General features: G+C 45.3%; 1 protein-coding gene across 1 annotated transcript in view; it reads left to right on the forward strand.

Annotated features, from left to right (window-relative positions):
* LOC130281748 (gamma-aminobutyric acid receptor subunit pi-like) overlaps positions 1–20883 on the forward strand; it is a 153635-nt gene that overhangs the window by 24441 nt on the left and 108311 nt on the right. Inside the window, exon 3 of the mRNA XM_056529334.1 lies at positions 152–264. Within this exon, the coding sequence (XP_056385309.1) occupies positions 152–264 (113 nt within the window). The remainder of the gene's footprint in view (positions 1–151; positions 265–20883) is intronic.

Genomic DNA, 20883 nt, shown 5'->3' on the forward strand with positions numbered 1-20883 from the left:
CTTTAATTTTCATCAGGAACAACATATTAAAAGTTTTTGGATCTGACAGTGCCTATTTAAGGATTAAATGCAAAAGTGCTGCATCGGTCTTTGATTTTTAAAGTATTAATATACAATATATTAATTCTTTTTTTCCCACTGTCTTCACCAGCATCAATTACATTCCCATTGTTAATGCAGACGGAAAGGAAGGAGAGATCCTTCCCCCCACAATCCAGAAGCTCATGAAAGGATATAACAAATATCTGCGCCCCTTCTTTGATAGTGAGTACTTTTATATTACATATTTGGTGGTAAAAGGGAGATATTGGTATGGTGTAGGATCCGCTGATACTTGTAGTCTCTCTCCCACAGACACCGGAGAGGTCATTGATGTCCAATATTACAGGTGGTTAGAGTGGGTGTTTTCACCCCGAGTGTATACCCCAGAGTTACCACAAAGTTGTCAGAGGAAATGGCGACACATGATATATAGTCTATATCCCCTGGGGTGCCTTCTTTTAATGATTTCCTGGCTCATGGTGTATGTGTAAGCTCTGTTAGATTAAGTGTAGTGTAAACCAAGACACCGGAACTCATTGAATGTAGCAGCATAAGGGTACGTTCACACTACGGAATTGCCGCAGAATTTCCGGGCGGTATTCCACGGGCGCAATTCTGCGGGTGCAATTCTGCGGTGTGAACTTTAACATTAGTGTGAACAGGTTTCCGCGAGACCCGTTCACACTGCGGAATTTCAGCGGCGGACGCTGAATTCAGCGAGCAGAGATTCCGCAGTGTGAACGAGCCCTAACAGGTTACTTTTCCTGAACATCTTCCATAAGCAACAAAGAGATAAAATCTTCATTATTCCAAAAATATCTTAAAGGTGGAAAACTATTTTTTCAACTCAACTGGTGCTAGAAAGTTAAACAAATTTGTAAATTACTTTTTTAAAAAAAATCTTAATCCTTCCATTAATTATCAGCTGCTGTATACTCCAGAGGAAGTTGTATTTCTTTCTGGAGTTCTTTCCAGTCTGACCACAATGCTCTCTGCTGACACCTCTGTCCATGTCAGGAACTGTCCAGAGCAGGAGAGGTTTGCTGTGGGGATTTGCTACTACTCTGAACAGTTTCTGATACAGACAGAGGTGTCAGCAGAGAGCACTGTGGTCAGACAGAAAAAGAACTCCAGAAGAAGCAACAACACAACTTCCTCTTCTGTAGTATACAGTAGCTGATAAGTACTGGGAGGATTACAATTTTTTAATAGAAGTAATTTACAAATCTGTTTAACTTTCTGGAACCAGTTGATTTGAAAAAAAAAAAAAAAAAATGTTTTCCACCGGAGTACCCCTTTAAAAACAGCCACCCACAGAGTTCTCGGACAAATAATACATGGACCAATGCAGGGAAGGAAAGTGTAACATGTTTCGGATCCCATGATTCTTAATCGTAGCCATTCCCATATCTTGGAACGTCTTGCTAATGTATGGGAACCTGAGAGGAAAGAGGAGGGGCAAACTCAACTCCTCCCCTCACAGATAATTCATTTCCGCACACTTAAAATATAGTATACAGCAAAGGCTGTGATCTATAAGCACCATGAAGGTCACGTGGTTCATTTGAAAAACTTTGTCTTGGTTGTTGTTAAAGGGGTACTCTGCCCCTAGACATCATATCCCCTATCTAAAGGATAGGGGATAAGATGTCTGATCGCGGGGGTCCCGCCGCAGGGAACTCCCGCGATCTCTCCTGCAGCCCCCTGTCATTTGGTGCACACTTCACTCCGTGCTTGATGACTAGCGATGCAGGGGCTGGAGGCTTCTGTCATCACGATCCCGCCCTCTCGTGATGTTAAGCCCCGCTTCCTCAATGCAAGTCTATGGGAGGGGGCGTGGCTCTGTGCCTGATGACTTCGCTCTGTTCCTGATGACTGGCGATGCACGGGCCTGGAGGCTCGTGATGTCAAGATCCCGCCCCCTCGTGACGTCACGCCTTCTCAATGCTAGTCTGTGGGAGGGAGCGTGGTGGTCACCACACCCCCTCCCATAGACTTGCATTGAGGGGCGGGGCATGACATCACAAGGTGGAGGGCTGTGACATCACAAGCCTCCAGCCCCTGCATTGCCAGCCATCAGGCGAAGTTCGCTCTGTGCACCAGATGACGGGGTGCTGCAGGAGAGATCGTAGGCGTTCCCAGCAGTGGGGGTTCCGATCAGACATCTTATCACCTATGCTTTGGATAGGAGATAAGATGTCTAGGGATGGAGTACCCCTTGTGGATGGAGCAGCAGTGGAAGTGTTTTACATGCCCACTTTTAGGCTTGTGGTTATCTATCGTTGTTGGTGAGTAACGGGTAAAGAACTACAAGTGTTATACCACTAGAAGGGTGCCCTCTTTGTTCCAGAAATATAAAAAGAGACCTAGAGCTGGAACAGGCTTCTCAGCAATGTCACTATGTTCTATGTTGCAGGTTACACAATTGCCACTATAATGAAGTGACATGCAGAATCTTTGCCTCTCCTTTCTCCTTCACGATTTGTTGTGGAGGCCTGTAACAGTGACGCACGCCTTGACACGTTGATTTAGTATGCCACAATACAGAGTATGATTGTTATGACTTCCTCTCTGTATTCTTTAACGTAATTCTGCAGCGTTCATAGGGACTTTTCTGGGGATGGGGTTTATATACATTTGAGTATAATGTACCTAGACTTATTAAGGCTGTGGGGTATACTTTTTCTATAACCATAAAGCAGACCTGTCATCCCCTCATAACATCATATAGCCATTAACTTAAAAGTTGTCTGATTTTATCAGAATTAAAGGGGTACTCTGGTGGAAAACTTTTTTTTTTTTTTTAAAGAACTGGTGCCAGAAAGTGAAACAGATTTGTAAATTACTTCTATTAAAAAATCTTAATCCTTTCAGTACTTTTTATCACCTGTTTGCTACAGAGGCAAATCTTTATTTTTTGAATTTCTTTTTTGTCTTGTCCACAGTGCTCTCTGCTGACACCTGATGCTGTATCAGGAACTGTGCAGAGCAGGAGCAAATCCCCATAGCAAACCTATGCTACTCTGGACAGTTCCTGACACAGACAGAGGTGTCAGCAGAGAGCACTGTGGACAACACAAAAAAAGAAATTAAAAAAGTAAAGAATTTCCTCTGTAGAATGCAGTTGCTAAAAAGTACTAAAAGGATTAAGATTTTTTAAAAGAAGTAATTTACAAATCTGTTTAACTTTCTGGCACCAGTTCATTAAAAGTTTTCCACCAGAGTACCCCTTTAAGGTAGAGTTTATTGTCTGTCTCCTTAATATTTTACATTGTTTATACATTTTATATAAGTAATAACTTCATTGTGGTTGGTAGACAAGGTTGGTTTGTAGTATTAGACACAGTAAGACTGTGTGGAACACACAATATTGCAATGTTGGTTTCTTCCAACCAAAGACATTTCAAGTGCCTGTAATTGATTTGTACATATTTATAAATAGGTACATTTGAAGAAGCTTGGTGCAAATGTTCTGCATTGCAGGAACTTACCTTACCATTAATGATTTATTGTATTAGATGATTAATGTCTTGATTCATGTGTAAACTGCAGATCTGCACCTGTAAAGACAATGATATCAATACATGTCCTTTATTAAGTGTAACCTGTGATTACATCTAAGTCTTGTACCATTGTATTCCTGTTAAAGTCTTAAGGGCCTAGATACTGAGAAAGGCCAGCCAAAAGTACACACGTGCTGGTGTTGTAGACAAATACTGTTTTAAGCATAGTGGAGCGGATTGTACTCCCCTCATATACGCACTAAGTATGTCAGGCAGAGGGTGCAGCAGACTAGGGGCGAGTGGCAGCAGGAGTCGCAGCGGGAGAGCCCTGTGCTCCCGGTATCAGCTAGCAGTTGTGTCTCAACCAGCAACCCATCTGCCGTCATTGGTTAACACGGTCATCCACTTCATCACAAGTGACATCTTACACCCCCAGTCAACAGTCGGTTCCTCAGACACAACCCTCAGTTGGCATGGCCCGGAAGCAGTCCCTGTCCTACCATTGCCTCTGTCCTTTGCCGTTCCCTCCCCCACAGAAGATACAACGTGCAGACACAACTCAATGGTGATGAAGCCGATAGCACTTGAGAGCTGGGTGTAGAAGGGGCTTCATCATCATCAGGAGAAGAGGGTTTCAGGTTGCCTGTGGGCAGCAGCTGAGCCAGCAAGGTGGTAGCATTGTTGGCAGTCAGCATTGTGGAAGAAGTGGAAAGTCTGAAGCCAAACGTGCCCGGGGTAGACCACCTGCTGGCTCAGCTGCTAAATGTAATTAATCAAGAAATAGAATCATGGCTTACTCCATGAAAACTGGAAATAGGAACCATGGTGACCGACAACGGGGTGGGGTGGGGGGGAACATCTTGTCTGTGCTGCGACAAGGAAGCCTGAGACATGGGACCTGCATGGCACACGTGTTCAATCTGATTGTCAATCGGTTCCTGAAGTGTTCCCCCCATCTGCAAGACATCATAACAATGGGAAGGAAACTTTGCATGCACTTTAGCCACTCGTACACCGCAAAGCACACCATCCTTAAGCAGCAGCATCACAACAGCATCCCCCCAACATAGTCTGATTTGCGACGTGTCCACACGTTGGAATTCGACCCTCCATATATTGGACCGAATATACGATTGCCTGGATTACAGGATGAACAACGTAATTCCACTGCTTCGTCTACTACATTACGTGTTGGAAGCAATGGCTGGTCAGGGCACTGGAGACGTGGTGCCTACATCTTATGGCCACATGAGCTCTGTGGGGGCTAAACTGGAGATGGGGGAGGGGCACAGTGGAGCACGGTTTAGGTTTCACGAGATGGGCAGTTTTTCTAGTCATCTGACAGAAGAGGAGGAGCAGGAGCAGCTAGAGGGTTATGAGGAAGGCGAGACACAGGACCCAGACACACCGTGGCTGTATGCAGTGGAGATGGAGTCCTTCCGAGTTACAAATGGCACAATGCATGCTCACTTGCTTGCGTAGTGACCTCCGAATTGCCACCATTCGGCAGCACAATGACTTCTGGCTCTCTTCCTTATTGGACCCTCGCTTCCAGCACAAAATGGGATCCTTTTTTACACCCACTGAGACGGAGGACAAACTGACCTACTACAGAGACATCCTAAGTAGTCAGTTGCGGAGCAGTACAAGCTCCATCAGCAGCAGCCTGAGTCTACAGTCGTTGATGAGTAGCTTTCTTCATCCTCATAGTGAAGCAACTTATCCGCAGCAGGTAGACCTGGAACAGGACCTGAACCAGCAGGTGGTGGCATACCTTGACATGACCATGCCAACACACCTTGAAGATCCGCTGGACTTCTGGGCAGCCAAACTTAATTTGTGGCCGCAAGTAGCAGATATTGCCCTGGAAAAGCTGTCCTGCCCAGCCATCAGAGCGGGTGTTTAGTGCGGCGGGGGGCCATAGTAACCCCAAGGAGAACTCGTCTGTCCACAAAAAAAATGGAGAGACTGACCTTTGTGAAGATGAATAAGGCATGGATCAGCCAGGATTTCCACCCACCAATGCCTGATGCATCAGAGTAGATTGAACATGGTGCCACACAACACTTCACAAATATGAATAGTGCTAAACAGATTTAAGGCGCTTCTCCCCAGTTGCAGACATTCCTTCGCATCAGACCACAAGTAAGTATTGAGGATATGCATTACGTAAAACTTAACTGTTAATAATATTCTTAGGATGAAATATATGTGCCCAAAATATTTTTTTGAAATCAAACAAAAGGAAAGGGGTGCAAAAAACACCATGTGCCACCTACACCACCAAGTATTGATGTGATGCAAAGACCTCTAAAAAATGGAAGGGAACAACGTATAGTCCATTGTAACTGGTGAGGGTTATCCATCATAAGGGGATATTAGTACATACCTGGCAGGCAGTAATGGACATGCTTAGGAAGGATCTGCGCTTGTCTTGGGGCTAAATGGCTATGTCATGAGATTACCATAATACTGTGGCAAGCTTTTTGTGGTATTTCCTGTTTGACTTTTCTTTTTTTGACTACAAATCCCACAATTCCATTTTCCTCCCTCCCACACATCAGCCGCCCCACCCATTGAAACGTAAATGAGCTGCATCCATTCAAAGACCTTTGGTTTTCAATTAGGGTGCCTACAGCTGTTGTATTAGTTGCAGATTGATCTCTCTCCCACAAAGCAATCGCTCCACCGATTGAACCAGACAGGCTCCCTGTTATCAGCTGACTAGTGAGTCAGGTCTTGGCCGCATTGCAACCTGGGAAAAATCTGAGACAACAGTAATTTTGTATGCTGGTAAAAATAAATATTGGAGTGAAAATCAGAGAAGAATTGTGAGAAAACCATCACACACAGGTACAGAAACTATATTATTAACATCCCTAACTTTACAGCCCCTGTAGCATATTCAAATAAAAAAAATCCTGGAATACCCCTTTAATTCCCTTATTGGCAAGTGTTACTCGCCCTAAAAAGGGCGGCCCCACACAGGAACCTCTCCCTATTTCCCCATACAAACACTGCCATTTCCCATCATTTTTAGGTGGAAATATAGAGAGTTTCCTCTGTGGGGCTGCCCTTTTTAGGGTGAGTAACACTTGCCAAGAAGGGAATTAATAGGGCGAGAGTAGGGCCTTATAGGGGAAGTTTTTACCCCCACTGGCTACAATGGACAATACATTGTTCCCTTCCACCTTTTCGAGGAAAGTGTTCCTTATCTTAAAAAGGGCGGCCCCACACAGGAACCAATCCCTATTTCCACTTAAAAACCCTGGGAAATGGCAGTGTTTGTAGGTGGAAATAGGGAGAGGTTCCTGTGTGGGGCCACCCTTTTTAGAGCGAGTAACACTTGCCAAGAAGAGAATTAATAATGCGAGAGTAGTGCCTTACAGGGGAAGTGTTTACCCCCACCAGTTACAATGGACCATACGTTTATTCCTCCCCTCTTTAAGAGGTCTTTGCATCACATCAATACTTGGTGAGGTAGGTGGCACATGGTGTTTTTTGCACACCTTTCCTTTTTTTTTTTTTTATAAAAAAAAAAATATTTGAGTCCATATATTTTATCCTAAGCATATTATTATATAACAATCACTCAGTAGTATGATAATAATTCTATACGGATATGATACATTGTTATATAATGTTCTTTGGGCCGCGTGTGTTTTCTTTGGCCATCACTTCCTGTTGTAAAAATGTTCTCAAAAATTCAATAAAAACCATTTAAACGTAAGCATATTATTAAAAGTTAAGTTTTACGTAATGCATATCCTCTATACTTACTTGTGCACACTAACACTTTTTTTTTTACAAAAGAATTTTCTTCTGCCTACCTGCCTCAGCTACTATTCTGATCTGATCCTGCCACCCACCTGATGCCTCATATCTGATACCAAGTTCACCTTTATTCACCCACCTTCGTCACTGGGTACTGGTACTGTCACCCACAGCACCACTCTGTCACCAGATCACTTTCAGGACTCCTGATGCTGCTGCTGCCACCTCCAGGCTGTCTCATTCTGCCACCATATGTTCTCCTCGTGCTTATGCCATCTCAAGGCCATCTCATTTTGACACCATATATTCTCCTCATGCTGAGGCCAGATCCAAGCTGTCTCATACTGCCACCATATGGTCTCCTCATGTTGCTGCCACCTCCAGGCTGTGTCATTCAGCCACTATATGGTCTATTCATGCTTCAGCCACCTCCAGGCTGCGTCATGAAGCCACTATATGTTCTAATGCTTCCGCCACCTCCGGACTGTGTCATTCAGCCACTATATGTTCTTTACATGCTGCCGCCAACTCCAAGCTGCGTCATGAAGCCACTATATGGTCTCCTCATGCTGCCGCTAACTCCAGGCTGTGTCATTCAGCCACTATATGGACTCATCATGCTTTTGCTACCTCCAGGCTATGTCATTCAGACACTATATGTTCTCCTCATGCTGCTGCCAACTCCAGGCTGCATCATTAAGCCACTATATGGTCTCCTCATGCTGCCGCCAACTCCAGGCTGTGTCATTCAGCCACTATATGGACTCGTCATGCTTCCGCCACCTCCAGGCTGTGTAATTCAGCCACTATATGTTCTCCTCATGCTGCCGCAAACTCCAGGCTGTCATTCAGCCACTATATACTGCCGCCAACTCCAGGCTGTGTCATTCAGCCACGATGTGGTCTCCTCATGCTGCAGCCACCAACTGGAGGCTGTGTCATTCAGCCACTATATAGTCTCCTCATGCTTCAGCCACCTCCAGACTGTGTCATTCAGCCACTATATGCTGCTGCCAACTCCAGGCTGTGTCATTCAGCCACTATGTGGTCTCCTCATGCTACCACCAACTCCAGGCTGTGTCATTCAGCCACTATATGGTCTCCTCATGCTGCTGCCACCTCCATCCTGTGTCATTCCACCACTATATGGTCTCCTCATACTGATGCCACCTCCAGGCTCTGTCATTGTGCTGGTCTGTGACAGTGATTCTAATAGTGATGCCTCTGATCTGCATGTCATACTGAATAACAGTATTATTTCACTAACCCAGTACACACCCTATGCGTGCTACAGCAGGGAAAAGCGTTCTACACCCCTATTGAGGATCTCTGTAGGCCAGAAATAGCCGTTTTTAATAATGATTTGCCATGAATAAAATCGGACCAAAACAATTTTTGGGGGAAAATTCGGCGAATGGACCGAATCGAATTTTCCACAAATTCGCACATCTCTAATATATATATATATGTCTGATATACACTGGAGATGTGGTTCTGGTATCCGAGTGCATATAGGTTCACATGTGCTTCAGGGCAAACCCAACTCCCCACCTGTAGTTATTATCAATTCACTCCCAACGAATTTCTATCACAAATAAATTGTTGACGTCATCAGGGGAGATATTATAGGTGGTCACTTATCCAATATGTATGCACCTAAGATAAGCTTCAATATAGAACAGAGTTAAGCTGTAGATGTGCCAGCTATGCATAAATGCAACATATCCAAGTCTACATAGTATAATCTAGGATCTTGAAATAAATAAATGAATAAATAATATATATATATATATATATATATATATATATATATATATATATTTATATATTATGTATACATTCGATGATAGAGGCGCAGGACAAACTTTAACCCTTAAGTGGTGCCTAAATCATTGCTTTACTTTTGTTTATTTCAGTCTGACAATAGATACTTCTATACATGTCATTGAATATGAGCCCTACATATCATTTTAATGTCAACTGATAGTAGGATTACTTAAATGTTTTATTTTTTATTTGGACTTTTAATGCATATTTATTAAAGATGATGTTTTATAAGATCATTCAACAGGTTCATCTGCAAAAATCAATAAAAGGAACAGTAGGGTCAGTCATGTCACTGGTAGTGAAAGCATTAGTGGATTGTCATCTAGTGGTCAGTGGGTTAAAGGGCCCATATACTTTCAATAGCCACCAGCAGTTGACCACCCCTTACACGTGCTTGGTTCTTCACTCATCTCCCTAGGCTCCAGCGTTGTCCTGGCTGCTTATGAAGCTGAACAGGATGTGCTGTACTGATCCCAGACATCATGTAGATCATAGCTGGGCCATTACACAAAGTTCCCCCTATGATTGGGCAGATAACTTTATGAAGACTAAGATAGGGGTCTAGGACTCTGAAACCATCAGTTTTGAAGTTCTGTAATATGCTAATCTAGAAATAGGGACATCCATTCCTCCAAAAGGAGGATTTCCTGTAGGTGGGATACAGACATTTATGGGATGAGTAAGAAAGATCATTCCATAACAAATCTCGACCCCCTCAGTATATCCTGACTAGCTGTGTTGATGTGCTCTTATTTAAATACATGTTAATAATTCATTAGAATATATATTGCTTTGACTGATAAAATCTGAACACGCATCCAGAGGGCAATGTAAATAAGCAAATACAGAAAATAAATACCAAACTGTCTGATGTAGTTTAGTGCGATCTCGGAAAACCTCTCGAGGGGACAATATCTTGGAAGGTTTTATTATGGCTCGAGCTGATTATTCAAAATAATCAAATTTGTTTCTGTTTAAACTTGCTTCATCCTGACTGCTTAGCTGTGACTCAGTAATAAACTTGCCCAAAACTCTGGAAATAGTAATGTAAAGGAAAACATAAACAACAGCACACAGCTCTAACATCCTTCAGGGTTCTATGATTTCACATTTATGTCTAGATCAAATAGAATACACACATGCAGCTAAACTTAGTTTTTCATATATAAGCAGAGGTGAGTGTGATACAATTCATTTCATATTACAAAGCATATATGATTATCAACAAAAAATTGGGCACTATGTAGTAAATAACCATGGGCCACTAACAATACTTTCATCAAACAATAAGGCCATATATGGTAAGAGTGATAGAAGTCTTTATTAAACACATGTTAAAAATACACAAAGATAATTAACAAGTATTGGTTACACAGGGTATACATACTGAAGAAATGGAGGTGAGTGTATCACATAAATAGTTGGACTGAGCATGTTAGAGATCAAGTAAATACAAGAATTACCTAAATAATGATAGATGAACAGGTAAATGTATACGTGAAATCACTTGTAAGTGAAACACAATGAACAAAAGCAACGTTGCCAGCCAGGAATGTTAAGTACAAATAAACGCTGAGCAGGAGGAACACTGGTTAAAAAAAGGAAGAATTATAAAGCAACAAATGCCAAGCCATGCACCCTCACTCATGATAGCTCACCTCACCCTGAACGCGTTTTCGTAGATAGCTTTGTCAAGGGGCGTGTCTCGGATGAGGAAAGGCAACCATAAATATGCATAAGCAGCCAATAAAAGAGAATATTTCATACCATGTGAGTCCAGCCACTGAGGTCATAGTGTTGCACAACATTAACATTGTTGATCAACGTGTATCCGCGTTTATACCTGTGACCGCGGTCCAGAGATTATTTTTGGCATTTCTGATGATATGGCCTCATTGTTTGGGAAGAAAGCATATATGATGTCCATAGGACAACCTCTTCTTGACAGCAAGTTACCCCATCAATAAGCTGATATTACTGGGGAAGGTGCAGGTAACCACACATTTCAGCTATGTTTTCCAGTCTTGCCACAAATAGAAGAAGCTAGCACCCCAACATTATCAAAAAGTAGAGTACCTTACAAAATTAAAGGAATTTTCTAAAACTTTAAAGGGGTACTCCGGTACTTAGACATCTTATCCCCTATCCAAAGAATAGGGGATAAGATGCCTGATCGCGGGAGTCCCGCCGCTGGGGATCCCCATGATCTTGCATGCGGCAGCCCGTTTGTAATCAGTCCCCGGAGCAAATTTGTTTGCTCCGGGACTGATTACCGGCGACCACAGGGCGGACAGCGTGTGACATCACGCCCCTGCCCCGTGTGATGTCACGCTCCGCCCCTCAATGCAAGCCTACGGGCGGGGGCGTGATAGTTGTCACGCCCCCGCCCGTAGGCTTACATTGAGGGGTGGAGCGTGACGTCACACGGGGCAGAGGCGTGACGTCACAAGCCGCCCATCCTGTGGTCGCCGGTAATCAGTCCCGGAGCGAACACGCTCCGGGGACTGATTGCAAACGGGGTGCCGCGTGCAAGATCACGGGGTTCCCCAGTGGCGGGACTCCGGCGATCAGGCACCTTATCCCCTATCCTTTGGATAGGGGATAAGATGTCTAAGCACCGGAGTACCCCTTTAATATACACTGCCACCATTAGTATACAAAACAAAAAGTGAAAAAAGAGGATAAACAGTACTAAAGTGCAGTGCACACATTAACAACAACAATATTCTGTATAAAATATTAATCTTTATTAGCAAATAATATATAAAAATACATGAATACCAAATATAGACAGTACAATTAAAAACAATTAAAATTGCTCTAACCAGAGCTACCTCCTACAAAAACATGAGGGATGGATATAACCCCCCTCGTGTGTACATATAAATGGTGGGCAGGTAATACTGCTCAGTCTGTCTAGAGCCCCAACCTCATATGTAAACCATATATATTGCAGAAAAAACTATTACCTAGTGTACAGAATCAAATTACACAGTATAACATCAAAGCAAAGTAATACTGCCCTATACGTTATACACAGGATGGACTGTCTATCCTACAGAGCATAAGTATAGTGTAAAATTAAAACATGAAAACCAGTGCAGGATACGAGACAAGGATTAGACGGATGCAGGTATGAACAGGTCACAACATGTGCCCCCACAGAGCCCCCCATGGGTTAGAGCAATTTTAATTGTTTTATGTTTAAATGTTTTTTATTTGGTTTTAACATTACAAACAGACTGGGCGTACCCAGGTATACATAACATTATAGTACAATACAGAGAAATAAATGTTTAAAGAAACAAAACAAAACATGAGGCAAATGTACAGTACTATTGTGTAAGAGGGAATTGTAGAAGAACTTCAAACCCTTTTTTGTGCCTGACTGGTGTAGGTTTGTCAATGTGTCCACACCAAGACCTGATGGGGTCAGTTTGCTCAGCAGATATCTACGGTAACTTGTAAGTATTTGTAAAAATCCCTTGAAGGAATCTGAATCTGGATCTGAGTTCTTGGAATGTGAGGATGGTAGATGAATCATGGAGGCCCCTCACGGTACAGAATCCACCAGTGGACCATAGGGAGAGATTAGTGTGTGGTAGCATGGCCATTAAACAGGAAAACGGAAGGGACTGAACATCAGGTCGACTATCAGGCGATACTTCATGGTGAAATTGTGTCCACACAGTCATAGAGGTTGACACTGTCATGCCTAATGTATTGGGAAGAGGAATGGACCAAAAAAGGTAAGTACAATATATCCTGTAAGGTACTGTGTATGGTGACACAAATGAGTTTTCTATGTGTACCCATGAGATGTCAGTTTGGGCTTGTTTTCAATATTTAAGCATAAAGACTAATGTTGCAAAGTACAGGGTGGGGAATTTATATGGATACACCTTAATAAAATGGGAATGGTTGGTGATATTAACTTCCTGTTTGTGGCACATTAGTATATTTGAGGGGGGAAACTTTTCAAGATGGGTGGTGACCATCCAACTTTTGTTTTTTCAATAGGAAGAGGGCCATGTGACACATCAAACTTATTGGGAATTTCCCAAGAAAAACAATGATGTGCTTGGTTTTAACGTAACTTTATTCTTTCATGAGTTATTTATAAGTTTCTGACCACTTATAAAATGTGTTCAATGTGCTGCCCATTGTGTTGGATTTTCAATGCAACCCTCTTCTCCCACTCTTCACACACTGATAGCAACACCGCAGGAGAAATGCTACCACAGGCTTCCAGTATCCATAGTTTCAGGTGCTGCACATCTCGTATCTTCACGGCATAGACAATTGCCTTCAGATGACCCCAAAGATAAAAGTCTAAGGGGGTCAGATTGGGAGACCTTGGGGGCCATTCAACTGGCCCACTGCGACCAATCCACTTTCCAGGAAACTGTTCATCTAGGAATGCTCGGACCTGACACCCATAATGTGGTGGTGCACCATCTTGCTGGAAAAACTCAGGGAACGTGCCAGCTTCAGTGCATAAAGAGGGAAACACATCATCATGTAGCAATTTTGCATATCCAGGAGCCTTGAGATTTCAATTGATGAAGAATGGCCCCACTATCTTTGTACCCCATATACCACACCATACCATCAATTTTTGTGTTCCAACAGTCTTGGAGGGATCTATCCAATGTGGCTTAGTGTCAGACCAATAGCGGTAGTTTTGTTTGTTTTGTTTGTTAACTTCACCATTCACATAAAAGTTTGCCTCATCACTGAGCAAAATCTTCTGCCTAAACTGAGGGTCCTGTTCCAATTTTTGTTTTGCCCATTCTGCAGCACCTGAAACTACGGATACTGGAAGCCTGTGCTAGCATTTCTCCTGCGGTGTTGCTATCAGTGTGTGAAGAGTGGGAGAAGAGGGTTGCATTGAAAATTCAACAGAATGGGCAGCACATTGAACACATTTTATAAGTGGTCAGAAACTTGTAAATAGCTCATGAAAGAATAAAGTTACATTAAAACTAAGCACATCATTGTTTTTCTTGGGAAATTCCCAATAAGTTTGATGTGTCACATGACCCTCTTCCTATTGAAAAAACAAAAGTTAGATTCAAAATGGCCGACTTCAACATGGCTGCCATGGTCACCACCCATCTTGAAAAGTTTCCCCCCTCACATATACTAATGTGCCACAAACAGGAAGCTAATATCACCAACCGTTCCCATTTTATTAAGGTGTATCCATATAAATGTCCCACCCTGTAGTAATGGTACAAGTCAGGAAGAGCTAAACCTCCCACAGAGCATCCCATGGTCAAAATAGAACGCGCTATGCGCGATTGTTTGTTACCGCAAATAAAAGTAGAAAGTAATGAGTGAGGTTTCGTGAAAAATGTGTTGGGTAGTGATATAGGCAGGGTGCAATATAAATATGAAAATTTAGGGAGTATGAACATATTAAATGTTGCGGATCTACCTATCCAAGATATTTCATGATTAGACAAGCGCTTTAATTATTTTTCAACATCCCCCAGCAACACCTAATAGTTCATAGAGTACAGCTGGGTAACAGATGTCATTTAGGTGGTACCTAGATAACCAATCCCCTTAGTTTGCCAGTCAAATGCATTGTGGTGCTGAGCGTCTCAACTAGGGTTGGAGAGAGGTGAATAGGGAAAGTCTGGGTCTTGGCAGAGTTTAAGTGGTAGTATAACAGGGAGCCATATTCGGCGATAAGATCCATTACTGCTGCTAAGTATTGTTCAGGGTTTGTAAGGGAAAGAAATACGTCTTCAGCGTATAGAGAAATAACATGAGTCATGCCCCCTATCTCTACTCCTGTGATCTAGATATCCTTTCTGATATCTTGAGCTAGTGGCTCCATCGCTAAAATTAAAATTAGAGGGGACAGGGGGCACCCCTGTCGTGTCCCATTAGTAAGGCCAAAGGATATTGACAAAGCCCCATTTACAAACGTCCAGGCAGAGAGGTTATGATATAGTGCTGCAATGGCCGAGAGAATTCTACCCTGAAAACCCATTTGACGGAGCACCGAGAAGGCAAAATCCCAACAAAGCCAGTCAAATGCCTTCTCGGCGTCCAACCCTAAAGCCAGCATGGGGTTTTTATGGGTATCCACAAAGTGGATGTCATGATTCGGCTGGCTGGAGGTGGATCCTCTGTGCCAGAGAGGGATTGGCGTGGACCGTGTCGGTGGACCGGTTCTAAGTTGCTACTGGTATTCACCAGAGCCCGCCGCAAAGCGGGATGGTCTTGCAGCGGCGGTAGCAACCAGGTCGTATCCACCGGCAACGGCTCAACCTCTCTGACTGCTGAGATAAGCGCGGTACAAGGGAGTAGACAAGAGCAAGGTCGAACGTAGCAGAAGGTCAGGGCAGGCAGCAAGGATCGTAGTCAGGGGCAACGGCAGGAGGTCTGGAACACAGGCTAGGAACACACAAGGAAACGCTTTCACTGGCACAATGGCAACAAGATCCGGCGAGGGAGTGCAGGGGAAGTGAGGTATAAGTAGGGAGTGCACAGGTGATGACACTGATTAGGCCTGCTGCGCAAATCAGTGGCGCAGTGGCCCTTTAAATTGCAGAGACCCGGCGCGCGCGCGCCCTAAGGAGCGGGGCCGCGCACGCCGGGACAACACAGACGGGGAACGGATCAGGTACGGGAGCCGGGATGCGCATCGCGAGCGGGCACATCCCGCGTCGCGAATCGCATCCCGGCTGGGAGTAATATCGCAGCGCACCCGGTCAGCAGGTCTGACCGGGGCGCTGCGAATGAGAGGACGCTGCGAGCGCTCCGGGGAGGAACGGGGGACCCGGAGCGCTCGGCGTAACAGTACCCCCCCCTTGGGTCTCCCCCTCTTCTTGGAGCCTGAGAACCTGAGGATAAGACTTTTGTCTAGGATGTTGTTCTCAGGTTCCCAAGATCTTTCCTCTGGGCCACAATTCTCCCAGTCAACCAAGAAGAATCTTTTACCTCTGACTGTCTTGGATTCTAGAATCTCTTTCACCGAGAAGACGTCAGACGAACCGGAATCAGGAGTGGGAGAAACAACTTTGGGAGAGAAGCGGTTAAGGATGAGTGGTTTAAGGAGGAAGACATGGAAGGCATTGGGAATACGGAGAAGAGGAAGAAGGAGTTTGTAAGAGACAGGGTTGATCTGGCACAAGATTTTTAAAGGACCAAGATAGCGTGGTCCCAGTTTATAACTGGGGACACGAAAGCGGACATACTTAGCGGAGAGCCATACCTTGTCTCCGGGAGCAAAAATGGGGGGAGTTCTTCTTTTTTTATCAGCAAATTTTTTCATCCGGGATGAAGCCTGTAAAAGAGAATTTTGGGTCTCTTTCCATATGGTGGAAAGATCTCGAGTCACTTCATCAACAGCGGGCAAACCAGAGGGCATGGGAGTGGGGAGGGGAGGAAGAGGGTGACGGCCGTACACCACGAAAAATGGGGATTTAGCAGAAGATTCGGAGACTCTGAAGTTGTATGAGAATTCGGCCCATGGTAGAAGATCTGCCCAGTCATCCTGGCGGGAGGAAACAAAATGTCGTAAATAGTCACCCAGGACCTGATTAATTCTTTCTACTTGCCCATTGGATTGGGGATGATAAGAAGAAGAGAAGTTTAATTTGATCTTGAGCTGCTTACAGAGGGCCCTCCAGAATTTCGACACAAATTGGACGCCTCTATCCGAGACGATATGCGTGGGCAAACCATGAAGGCAAAAAATGTGTATAAAAAATTGCTTTGCCAACTGAGGCGCTGAAGGAAGGCCAGGAAGAGGGATAAAATGTGCCATCTTGGAAAATCGATCAACGACCACCCAAACAACTGTGTTGCCACGGGATAAGGGCAGGTCCGTAATAAAGTCCATACCAATCTGTGACCAAGGTTGTTCAGGAACAGGCAGAGGATGAAGGAGACCAGCAGGCTTCTGGCGAGGAGTCTTATCTCGTGCACAGACAGTACAAGCCCGCACGAAATCAACAACATCAGTCTCCAGAGTAGGCCACAAATAAAATCGAGAGATGAGTTGAAAGGATTTTTTGATGCCCGCATGGCCTGCGAGGTGGGAGGAGTGTCCCCACTTGAGAATCCCGAGGCGTTGGCGTGGAGAAACGAAGGTCTTCCCTGGAGGAGTTTGTCTGATGGAAGCTGGAGAAGTGGAGATCAGACAGTCCGGAGGAATGATGTGTTGCGGAGAGGCTTCCGCTTCAGAGGCATCTGAAGAACGAGAGAGGGCATCGGCCCTAATGTTCTTGTCAGCAGGGCGAAAATGGATTTCAAAGTTAAAACGGGCAAAGAACAACGACCACCTAGCCTGGCGAGGGTTCAGTCGTTGGGCAGACTGGAGATAAGAGAGATTCTTGTGATCAGTATATATAATAACTGGATATTTGGATCCCTCCAGCAGGTGCCTCCATTCCTCAAGCGCCAATTTTATGGCCAGTAGTTCTCGATCACCAATGGAGTAGTTTTTCTCCGCCGGAGAGAAGGTCCTAGAAAAAAAACCACAAGTAACAGCATGCCCGGAAGATTTTTTTTGTAGAAGAACCACTCCAGCTCCCACTGAGGAGGCGTCTACCTCCAATAAGTAGGGTTTAGATGGGTCAGGTCTGGAGAGTACGGGAGCAGAAGAAAAGGCAGACTTGAGATGTTTAAATGCGTCTTCCGCTTGAGGAGACCAGGACTTAGGATTGGCATTTTTCTTGGTTAGAGCCACGATAGGAGCCACAATAGTGGAAAAGTGTGGAATAAATTGTCTGTAATAATTGGCGAACCCCAAAAAACTTTGGATAGCACGGAGTCCGGAGGTGCGTGGCCAATCTAATACGGCAGATAGTTTATCTGAGTCCATTTGTAGTCCCTGGCCAGAGACTAAGTATCCTAGGAAAGGAAGAGACTGACATTCAAAGAGACATTTTTCCATTTTGGCATAAAGTTGATTGTCCCGAAGTCTCTGAAGAACCATGCGGACATGCTGGCGGTGTTCTTCTAAGTTGGCAGAAAAAATCAGAATATCGTCCAGGTAAACCACAACACAGGTATATAGAAGATCACGAAAAATTTCATTAACAAAGTCTTGGAAGACGGCAGGGGCGTTGCACAGGCCAAAGGGCATGACCAGATACTCAAAGTGTCCATCTCTGGTGTTAAATGCAGTCTTCCATTCGTCCCCCTCCCTGATGCGGATGAGATTATAAGCACCTCTTAAGTCCAGCTTGGTAAAGATGTGGGCGCCTTGTAGGCGGTCAAAGAGTTCCGAGATAAGAGGTAAGGGGTAGCGTTTTTTTTACCGTGATTTTATTAAGTCCGCGGTAATCAATGCAAGGGGTAGGGAGCCATCCTTTTTGGAGACAAAAAAAAATCCAGCTCCGGCAGGAGAGGAGGACTTGCGGATAAACTCCTTTTTTAAATTCTCCTGGATGTACTGCGACATGGCTTGGGTTTCCGGAGCAGACAGAGGATAGATTCTGCCCCGGGGTGGAGTAGTGCCAGGGAGGAGGTCAATAGGACAGTCATAAGGCCTGTGAGGCGGCAAAGTCTCAGCTTGTTTTTTGCAAAAAACATCAGCATAGTCCAGATAGGCCTTAGGAAGACCAGATACCGGGGGAACAACAGGGTCACGACTGTGAGTACTGGGAGCCGGTTTAAGACAGTCCTTGTGGCAAGAAGTACCCCAGTTCTTGATTTCCCCTGTGGTCCAATCAAGGGTTGGGGAATGGCGTTGAAGCCACGGTAATCCAAGAAGAATTTCTGAAGTGCAGTTAGAGAGGACCAATAATTCAATTTTTTCGTGATGGGGTCCGATGCACATTAGGAGAGGTTCCGTGCGGTAACGCACGGTACAGTCCAATCTTTCATTGTTAACAGAGTTGATGTAGAGGGGTCTGGCGAGACTGGTCACCGGGATGTTGAACCTGTTGATGAGAGAGGCTAAAATAAAATTTCCTGCAGATCCGGAATCCAAGAAGGCCATAGCAGAGAAGGAGAAGGTAGAAGAAGACATCCGTACAGGCACAGTAAGGCGTTGAGAAGCAGAGTTAACATCAAGAGCTGTCTCACCTTTGTGCGGAGTCAGCGTGCGTCTTTCCTGGCAAGGAGGATGGATAGGACAATCCTTCAAGAAATGTTCGGTACCGGCACAGTACAGGCAAAGGTTCTCCATGCAGCGTCGTGTCCTCTCTTGAGGTGTCAAGCGAGACTGGTCAACTTGCATAGCCTCCACGGCGGGAGGCACAGGAACGGATTGCAGAGGACCAGAGGAGAGAGGAGCCGGGGCGAGAAACCGCCTTGTGCGAACAAAGTCCATATCCTGGTGGAGCTCCTGACGCCTTTCGGAAAAACGCATGTCAATGCGGGTGGCAAGATGAATAAGTTCATGCAGGTTAGCAGGAATTTCTCGTGCGGCCAGCACATCTTTAATGTTACTGGATAGGCCTTTTTTAAAGGTCGCGCAGAGGGCCTCGTTATTCCAGGATAATTCGGAGGCAAGAGTACGGAATTGGATGGCGTGCTCGCCAACAGAAGAATTACCCTGGACCAGGTTCAGCAGGGCAGTCTCGGCAGAAGAGGCTCGGGCAGGTTCCTCAAAGACACTTCGAATCTCCGTGAAGAAGGAGTGTACAGAGGCAGTGACAGGGTCATTGCGGTCCCAAAGCGGTGTGGCCCATGACAGGGCTTTCCAAGACAGAAGGCTGACTACGAAAGCCACCTTAGACCTATCAGTTGGAAACTGGTCCGACATCATCTCCAAATGCAGGGAACATTGCGAAAGAAAACCACGGCAAAACTTAGAGTCCCCATCAAATTTATCCGGCAAGGATAATCGGAGGCTGGAAGCGGCCACTCGCTGCGGAGGAGGTGCAAGAGCTGGCGGGGGAGATGATTGCTGAAGCTGTGGTAGTAGCTGCTGTAGCATCACGGTCAGTTGAGACAGCTGGTGGCCTTGTTGCGCATCTGTTGCGACTGCTGGGCGACCACCGTGGTGAGGTCAGCGACAACTGGCAGCGGGACCTCAGCGGGATCCATGGCCGGATCTACTGTCACGATTCGGCTGGCTGGAGGTGGATCCTCTGTGCCAGAGAGGGATTGGCGTGGACCGTGTCGGTGGACCGGTTCTAAGTTGCTACTGGTATTCACCAGAGCCCGCCGCAAAGCGGGATGGTCTTGCAGCGGCGGTAGCAACCTCTCTGACTGCTGAGATAAGCGCGGTACAAGGGAGTAGACAAGAGCAAGGTCGGACGTAGCAGAAGGTCAGGGCAGGCAGCAAGGATCGTAGTCAGGGGCAACGGCAGGAGGTCTGGAACACAGGCTAGGAACACACAAGGAAACGCTTTCACTGGCACAATGGCAACAAGATCCGGCGAGGGAGTGAGGTATAAGTAGGGAGTGCGGGGCCGCGCGCGCCGGGGCAACACAAACGGGGAACGGGTCAGGTACGGGAGCCGGGATGCGCATCGCGAGCGGGCGCATCCCGCGTCGCGAATCGCATCCCGGCTGGGAGTAATATCGCAGCGCACCCGGTCAGCAGGTCTGACCGGGGAGCTGCGAATGAGAGGACGCTGCGAGCGCTCCGGGGAGGAGCGGGGACCCGGAGCGCTCGGTGTAACAGTGGAACACTCCTAACATACGTCTGATGTTATAAAAGGTCTGTTTGTTTGGGACAAATCCCGTTTGGTCCCTGTGGACCAGAGAGGGGAGAATGCCTGTCAACCTGGTGGCAAAAAGCTTTGTGTATATCTTAATG

The sequence above is a fragment of the Hyla sarda genome, chromosome 7 (genome assembly GCF_029499605.1).
Source record: "Hyla sarda isolate aHylSar1 chromosome 7, aHylSar1.hap1, whole genome shotgun sequence".
NCBI classification, from domain to species: Eukaryota; Metazoa; Chordata; class Amphibia; order Anura; family Hylidae; genus Hyla; species Hyla sarda.